The 9161-nt window shown below is 51.5% G+C and overlaps 1 protein-coding gene across 11 annotated transcripts in view; it reads left to right on the top strand.

Annotated features, from left to right (window-relative positions):
* Positions 1-5553: 5553 nt before the first annotated feature.
* Whrn (whirlin) overlaps positions 5554-9161 on the top strand; it is an 86694-nt gene continuing 83086 nt past the window's right edge. For all 11 annotated transcript variants that reach the window (XM_021650007.2, XM_021650005.2, XM_021650004.2 and 8 more), the window contains exon 1: positions 5554-7005. In XM_021650007.2, the coding sequence (XP_021505682.2) occupies positions 6388-7005 (618 nt within the window). In that variant the 5' untranslated portion in view covers positions 5554-6387. The remainder of the gene's footprint in view (positions 7006-9161) is intronic.

Here is a 9161-nt window from a genome sequence, read left to right as displayed (position 1 = left end):
TGGAGAAGATGATGTTATTTCTCTGAGGTTATATGACCAGGAATCACTTTACTAACTCTGGCTACAGTGCTGCCTATGGTTCTGTGGTGCTGGAATGAGTGGGGGCCTAAGGCTCAGAGAAGGGGATGTGGACTGGGAAGTGCATCTAAGGCCCACTTTATAACCCCCAGTGCTCCCGCCCATCTACACCACAGTGACATCTGAGGTCCACAGTACAGTCCAGGAGGAGAGGGAGGACGGTGTAGCATCTACTGAATTCCCAGAACACTAATAGAGCAGAGACTCCGAGGACCATGGAGGGAGTGTGGGAAAGGGCACCCCCATTGGTCCTGTCAAGACTGTGAATAAGGGGAGGACATGTGAACTCAGGGTTTCTCTAATCTGGACCTCACTGGGGTGGGGGTGTCCTGGTGTAACCAATTCATAATCCCCTGATTAAGGGAGCTCATGTAGACCTGTGGCAGTGGGATTACAGAACCGCATGCCTGATAAGGTCATCTTCCCTGCTCTGCCTCCTTCCAGCTCACAAATTGGCTCTTTGGGATTTATTTTTGCTATCATGATATTGTGCTGTTTCCCCCAGAGCAGTGTAAGAGGAATCGGGCCCCAGTTCCATCTCCCATGCTATTATTACAAATCACGGGGAGGCACGGGGAGGCACAGACCTCTGAGAAATGGCTCATTCTCAGCCCAGACACCCAGTTTCCTCATCTATAGGGTCAGAGTGGTGCTGATATTCATTCCACAGGGTGGGGAGAAGCAAGAATGATGTCTGAGAGGCACAGACCCTTCGGAACCCGTTCCAGATACTGTCCATTTATCTGCTAATTAAATAGCTTGAACAGGCGCCACTGGCTATGGGGGATGATGGGCCAGATAGCCTTCTCAGTCCGTTGATCGTGTCTCTAAGACAAGGCCAGAGGGAGGGGGTAAGGAATTACTCAGCGTGGAGGAGCACCTCCCATGTGCTCGCCCTTGGGCTGATGAAGGAGTTGTGCTCCCATGTGGAAAGAGCGTTAACTGAGATGGATTCTGAGCATTGTAGGAGCTGACTTTGCATACATCAGCACAATCAAGGCTTGCAATAACACCGATGACAGCAACATTGGCCCAATGTTACAGATAAGAAATTCAAGTGAGAAAGTTCTCCCTGGTTTGCTCAAGGTCACAAAGGTAATAAGGAGCAGAAATTTGAAGTTTGAGATCGCCTCATTGCTCTGACACCATTTTTACATGCAAGTCACATGAGTCTCTGTGACCATGAATCACTCTTTGTAGATTATATTCAAGGCAAGATAAATACCTGTCTCTCTCCTGTTGTCTGCTGTTTTCTGTGCTTTCTCTTTTTCTCCTTCCTCTCTCTTATCTTGCTCCACCCCCATCAATATTGTCGGTGTTATCTACCAGTCTTAGAGGAGACTGTTTCCCTTTTCTCTGCTGATATCATTTATCCCTACTGACATTTGCCGAAGAGACAGGCTGTGGTCCTGCAGCAGCAGTGATATCCTGGTTGCTAACGTCCTTGCTGCCAGGAGTCTTCACTCTGGGATGAGCTCCTTGTGACACCCAGCGTCAGATAGCACTGAGCCCCTGGGTCCAAGCTAAGAACTCCAGAGGTCCCCCAAATCCTCCACATAGGGGATTCTCTTACATACACACACACACACACACACACACACACACACACACACAAAACTAAACCTCTACTCTGTCTTTCTACCACAAATTGTCAGCTTACCAACCAGGAATTGTTCGTTATTAACCTCTGAGTTCTCACCTTAAACTCTCTGAAGAAAATGTTCCCATTCGTGGGAGAAATGTGATCTCAGCAGTGATGATGGCCCAATTTGACATCACTGGACCAAGCATCTGGGAGGCTAAAAGTCAGAGCTCTATGATGGGACCCTCCGGCCCAGAGCCTAACTCTCTCTAAGTGTCCCTGACATCTTGAGGAGATTGCTTCCTGTGGTCTCAACATTCTCTCTGTTCTACCAGGAAAACGACAACAGTGCTGATGGTATCTCCTATACTAGCTGGGGGAAGGAGTGAGTGATAAAGCATATGTGATTAAAACAGTACAGTTCAAAAAACATCAGCTACAGATAATTCTTTAAGTCCCACAGGAAATGTATCTGAAATTAAATTAATCTCTATCACCTCCTAAGACATTTCAGTGAATTAGTGGAAAGGAGAGAAGCTCCAAATAACTGTGAAATAGAAAGGGGCTCTTAAAGATTGCAATAAAGAAGAGTGGGAAGTTACCAGTGATGTTCTGCCCTTCCAGGTGTCACATGCTTCATTCGGTGCATAGGACATGAAATGCACAGATTGCATGTAAAACTGTTGTGTCCTGAACCTGAAAACGTACCCCACGGGTTTGAATAGCTAATTCCAAGCTGATGAGACTATTTTGGGAGGGTTTAGAGGCTTAGGAGGTGGGGCCACTGGAAAAAACGTCTTGGAATCATATAGTCCCAAGTTACTTCTTGTCGCACTCTATTTCCTGGCCAGCCATGACGTGAATTCCCGGGCTATGGTGTTATGATGGACTGAACTTTCTGGAATTGTGAACCAAAAACGATACCCCACCCACAACTCGTTTTGTCAGATATTTTGGTCACAGCAATGCAAAAGTAACTAAAAGTCAAACAAACAAAGATCAAGTTAAACAAGGAGTGTATGTCAGCATTTGTAAGTTGTGCAAAGCCCAAAATACAAGCACAATTCTCTTTCCTGTTCTGTCTTTCCGGCTGCCCAAGTGAATGCAGATTTCTAAAAACATCCAAACTAGAAGGGTTAGCTCAAGTTAGTCATCAACAATGAACAATTAAAAGCGGCTTTGGTGCTGGATGTGAAGCTACTTTGAAGGTTGAATCAGGAGGATCTTGAGTTCAAGGTTAGCCTGATCTGCACATCCAGTTCCAAGATAGTTTGTGTTACCTGGTGAGATCTTGTCTCAGAGAACCCTGACTTGGGGCAAAGCTCAGTAGTGTGAGCTTTTATTTAGCCTGGGTTCAATTTCCAGCAAAGGGCACATGGCTTTAGCAAAGAAAAAAGGGGGTGCGGGGTGAGGAGCGGTGGTGGTGCTGTAATTGCAGGAGAATACTGTTCTAGCTCAGAAGAGGGCAGTATGTAGCCAAAGCCAAAAAGGCACTCATGATTTCAGTCAAGGGCCTGAAGGCAGTATAGCCCTCAGGAACCCAGGCAGCTTGGGTTTCCAAGAGCTTATTTCTTGAAAGACAAACACATCTTCACACATGAAATAAGATTCTTGAGGTTTGAGCACAGTTACCCACTGCCTCTCAGAGGGACACGTCGAAAACTGATACAAAGGTGGTTATGCAAGATGAATGGGAAGGTTCCCGTTTTTCCCTTCCTGTGCCCTCTCTCGTCTGCTCTCTCAGAGAAACCTCTATGAAGTTAAACAATAGCACAGTCTCCCTCCCAGATGGTGTCCAATGTTTGCAGAAGAAAGTGTTTCTTTTTCTTCTAAGACTGTAAGCACAGAGGCTTCTGCCTAAAGCAAAATATTCTTGAAAACAACCTTTGCACAGAAAGAAAATACTGGAAATGGGGTTCTTAGCTCCTGGGATTCATTTATCAAAGCAATCACAGTAATTATAATTAGAACACAAACTAACTGAACGATAAGCATGAAATACATTTGCAGAAAAGCTGAACTGCATGCAATTAAGCCCTGTGTGGTGGCATTTCAAGGCATGCCATTAATACATGGGGGAGGAATTGGAGCAGAGGCTCTTCAGATACCTTGTTCTGGTTCCATTAAAGACTTCACTAGACATGAAGAGGAGTAATAAAGATGCACAGCACGGACTGCTACATGCAGAGCTGCAAGACGGGTGTCAAAGGTTCACCCAACTGGCTACTTAAGACATCATTCTTTGATGCCTGTGAAATATGTTCATTGGGCATAAATTCAACTCAGATCTGTGTAAGAGAAGGGGAAAGCTTCAGGGAAAGTAAAGCTTTAATTCTTTGCCTCCATTTTGGTAATGCGTTAAACTACAGTGTTAGAAATCTTCCCGTGGCTTCCCATTACTCAGAGAAGAGAGACTATTTTAAAACATTTCATTCTTTTACTCATTGACTTATTTATTATGTGCTGCGGGTTGCCACACATGCCACAGGCACCTGTGAAGATTAAAGGACAGCTTGCAGGAGTTGGCGCTCCGCTTCCATCATGTAGGTTCCAGGAATGGAAATCAGCTTGTCAGGCTTGGTGGCAAACACCTTTACCCACGGAACCATCTTGGCAGCCCAGATAGTCCTTCTTGTTAGTCATCTCTCCTCGATGTGGACTATCTTGACACTGCAATGTTTGTCTTTATTTTACCTTGACTTGCATGATCTTTCCTTTTCTAGACTATAACTCCTTGAGGTCAGAGATTTCATCTCTTTATCCTGGGTCTCTAGCATCTAGCATATGACCAAGCAGCAGAACAGGTGCTTGGAAAATGCTGAATGAAGAATGACCAAGTACATAGGAAAATAAGAAAACAGCCAGCAAGCCACCCTTTTGCACCCAGCTCAAAGCCACTTCAAACAACCCTTCTCCTTTTCTACTTCCCCCTTGTGAGTCAGCCATTGCATTCCTGGGATGGCAACCCAGAACACTTTTAGGGGAAAAACAACTTCAGGAGAAGCAATTCAGGTTGGAAGAGATGCAGTTGACATGTGGCACTGACAGAGCAAAAGCTCGTTGGATCTCCTAAAAACAGCCCATTTGTAGAGAAGCCCTGTGTTTTTCCTGTGATCCTCTTTAGGAGAGTTGGTGTCCAACGACAGACTTCAGACCATGTCCTCTGGCATCTTCCCGTATTAAAAAGCATGAAAAGACTGTTTATAGAGTTGCCATGTAGCCTTCACGCACTTCCCCCAGCGGGACATCAGCCTTTTACAATTGACGTACCTACTTCAGACTTCTTTTCAAATGCACCTATGTTTACAAACTTTACACTTCTGATAAAAGTTCCTTGCTGTCCTCCATCCTGAGACTACCCGGGCCCAGGCTGATCTATCCCAGCACAGGACTTGTGTCCTGCTAGCACCTGTGTGACTCACATTCATCTCTTGCGCAGAGCAGGTGACTGACAATCGTCCGCATACACACTTAAACTTGCAGTCAGCGCGTGTGCAAGCGGCAGAAACGTTTTAAGGCAGAAAAGCGGAGCATGAAGCATCTAATAATTTACAGGCCAAAAGTTGGCCATTTTCCCCAATTGTGAATTGGCAAACCGGCTAATTGCTCCAAAGCGACCCCGGAGTCAACCTGTGATCGCCGGAAAGCAGTTTTTTGGGACCTCCATCTCTTCACCCCTGGGCTGGGGAAGCTGGAAGGCTTCGCAGTGCTCCCAGGGCTCCTCCTGCTGCTACCCCTACTTTCACCCCTTTCTTCCCTAGGGCTGGACTGTTTCACCCCGTCTCCAGGCAACAGCCAGGCGCGCCAGGCGGGACGTCATTTCCTGAAGAGCCCGCGGGGCGGGGGGACGGGGAGGGGGAGGGGCCGGGGGGCGGGACCAAGTCCCGGCTGGCGACGGCGACGGCGGCGGCGTCGGAACTCGCTGGAAGACTCGGTCCAGAGCTGCTCAACAGTTCTTAAAGTCCAGGCTCAGGGCCTCGTGGCTCCGCGTGCGCCCGGGCGGCGCCGGGGCGCGGGGAGCCCGGGCTGCTGCACGGCGGGCGGCCCGGGACATGCCCCGCTCCCCACGCCGGACGCCCGCGTGGCTCCTCTGGCTGCGACTGCTCCGGACTCTGGCGCTAGATCGACAGGCGCCCTAACTTCTGACTTTGGGGTCCCCCAGCCATAGAGGAACAGGCATCTCGGCTGGGGGAGCCCCGGGCATGGTGTGACGGGGCGGGCGGCGTGGCTGCGTGCCCCCCCCCCCGCGGCCACGCGTGGTCCCCGCGCCTTCCGGCATGTAGCTGCTGTCCCCGCTGCCCACGGCCTCCAGCCGCAGTCTCCGCGACCTCCGGCCTCCAGCCGCCAACTCTCTGTCCCCCAGGATCTCTCCGCGGTCCTCGGGATCACAGCCGCCGTCTCTCCGTCCTCCAGGTCCCAGTTCGTCCCCTCTCCTCCGGCCCCCTGCCCTCGCGCTCCCGGGACGCCAGCCGCGTTCCCTGACATCGCCCCGGGATCCAGCCGCCGCTTCTGCGCCCCCCGCCCTCCACCCACCCACCCACCCTGCAGCCGTCGTCTCCGCTCTCCGGCCGGTCTGGACTGCAGCCGCCGTCTCCGCGTCCGCCCCAAACCCAGACTTCGGCCGCGACCTCCGCGCGCCCGGGAAGCCAGCTGTCGCGCCGCCGGCCGCAGGTGCAGCAGCCGCCCCGCGCCGCGCCTCCCGAGTGCGGCCGGGCCTCGGCGGGGAGATGAACGCGCAGCTGGACGGCCTGTCGGTGAGCTCGTCCTCCACCGGCTCGCTGGGCTCGGCGGCCGCGGCGGGCGGCGGCGGGGGCGCGGGGCTGCGGCTGCTGTCTGCCAACGTGCGCCAGCTGCACCAGGCGCTCACGGCGCTGCTGAGCGAGCCCGAGCGGGAGCAGTTCACCCACTGCCTCAACGCGTACCACGCGCGCCGCAACGTCTTCGACCTGGTGCGCACCCTGCGCGTCCTGCTGGACAGCCCGGTCAAGCGGCGTCTGCTGCCCATGCTGCGTCTGGTCATCCCGCGCTCCGACCAGCTGCTTTTCGACCAGTACACCGCCGAGGGCCTCTACCTGCCCGCCACCACCCCCTACAGGCAGTCGCCCTGGGCCGCTCCCGACGGAGCGGGACCCGGGGAGGTGCGGCTCGTGAGCCTAAGGCGCGCCAAGGCCCACGAAGGCTTAGGCTTCAGCATCCGGGGAGGCTCGGAACACGGCGTGGGCATCTACGTGTCTCTAGTGGAGCCGGGCTCCCTGGCGGAGAAGGAAGGGTTGCGGGTCGGGGACCAGATCCTGCGCGTCAACGATAAATCCCTAGCCCGGGTGACCCACGCAGAGGCGGTCAAGGTAGGGTTGTGGTTTATGGGAGTGATAGAGGACCGTACAGGCAGTCTGCTGCTTCCTCGTCTGTTGCCCGGTGCTGCTGTGTCTTATACCAAATCGCTTGACCTTTCTGGTTTCTGTTGTGTTTTTGTTTTGCCCCCTGTCCCTGTTTTAAAAGAGGAAAATCTAATTTGTGGCACAGGTAGGTGTTCTGAGCAGAGAGGAAATGGCTATTCTTGTCTGGGGTGACCTAAAGGTTAAGGCACACACACAGTTTCACACAAATGTTTGGTCACAGAGTGTGAAAGAGGTTGTGTGAATCTTAGGATGGTTAGAAGAGAGCCCCCGCGTGGGGTTGAGTTACGGATGGGTGCCTACTGCCGCTGTGCTGTTCTCCGGATCCAGAAAGTTCAGCCCCACTGCTAGCGACCCAGGAGGAGGCTGGTGGTCTCGGAGCGGGGGCTTACCCTGCTAGTTGTGGGCTAGCTGGTACCTTCTGAAACGGCTCCTAACTTTGTGGCAAACGAGGCTGCTGCCTGCACATCAGAAATGAACCCCGCAGCCTCAGGGAAGTGTGTGCTTTTTCGTGTTTCTGCTAATTGAAAAAAATAACCTCGTCACTACCAGCTAGTAGGAATTTAATCCTGTTGTCCGGGGGAGCATTCACTCATGCTAATCTTATCACTCAGGGTGAGCGAATGCCAGCCAGTTGGAGTATGAGATAGAGTGTTTGGCTGGTGGGTGGATTCAAGGATCTTTCTCTCATAAGTATTTAGCCCAAGCCCTACTGCTTCTTACACAGGAAGTGAGGAGTTTGAAAGAAAGGAATGGCAGCTCATTCTCTGTCCTCTGTGGAGAAATATTTTCCCCGAGTTTGGGTTAGCCTTTGAGCCTCTCCCCCCTCATTCTCAGGTCTCCTGGGCCACCTCACAGTTGTACCTGCTGCTGGGCAATTCATAGGCAGCCACAGTGCAGGACTGTTTCAGTGGCTTGCGGCTGACTGCATGTGTGTGCACCTTGGACATCACCATCTGTCTCTGGCTGTGGCCTGGTTTGTTTGTTTCCTTACTCAAGAACCCCTTTTCTGGAGGTTCCTGAGGCCCCTGAAATTTTCTTTCCAGTTTCTAGAGAAAGCCTAATGGCCTTTGATTATTCTGGGGGCTAGCAGACAAAGCTCTTCAAGGGTTTTCCATTTTCTCAGGCTCCTCCTCCCACATCATTCTCTATCTTGCATCCCATCCCATATATCTATAAAGAAATAGTCCATTAGTGTTGTCCTAAGAGGTTCAAAGTTCCCCAAATGATAAATTTGTGCTCTAAAGAGATATGATCCAAATGTCCTTTATAAACACTGATTCAGTCTTAGTGGCAGTTCCCAGAGATCGGAGCCACTTAACTATCACTAGGCGCGAAACTTCGTAAAGGCCACCTGAGCGCGAGCAGCACAGGCTCTTCCTCCAGCTTGCACCTCAGATCTGGCATCGAAGAGATCATGATCGGGACTGTATGTCTCAGCTTCCCTGAGCTGCTCCAGGGTGCTGCTGAGCTATGGCTCAGGGGAGCACCTAGCTTTAGCTCCTGCTTGCCGCTTACAGAGAGGACCTCAGCTCTCCAAGCATAGTTTAGGAAGCCGGCGAAAGAACACTTGCTCTGAGGTTGAATGCGGTAGCACAGGAACATCCTTGACGTGTGACATCTGTAAGCCAGGAGCCTGTGAGAGCTGAGCTGTCCTCTGCATCTGTCTTCCTCCTGGTGACTACCGAGTGCTTCTGCCCTAAGGGAGTCCCACTTCTAACCAGCGTCAGACATGTGATCTTGGGACCCTTCAGAAGCATCAGGCAAAATGAGTATTGTAGGATCCAAACCCCAGGTAATGAAGGGGACAGAATTTATAGTGGTAACGTAGAACAGAGGACACCACTATAGGGCTGCAGTCATGTGCACATGAATAGTCAGAACATAGGGAGAAGCGTTGACACATTTGTATGATGTGCAGAAAGGCCCTTCTCTGAGATCCAGAAGGGGCTCCAGTTACTCCAGGAGACACAAGCTGCCATTGCCTAGGAATTCTGTATGTGGGCTCCGCCAGGAACTATGGGACTCAGAGGGCTCAATGGTCAGTGTGCACGGATGCTAGCTGGGCTCCAGGCTTTGTTCAGTGTGCCTGAATTTTCTCCTTG

This window comes from Meriones unguiculatus, chromosome 3 (assembly GCF_030254825.1).
Source record: "Meriones unguiculatus strain TT.TT164.6M chromosome 3, Bangor_MerUng_6.1, whole genome shotgun sequence".
NCBI lineage: Eukaryota > Metazoa > Chordata > Mammalia > Rodentia > Muridae > Meriones > Meriones unguiculatus.
Note: the sequence above shows the minus strand (reverse complement) of the source record. Positions and strands in the feature narration are given on the sequence as shown.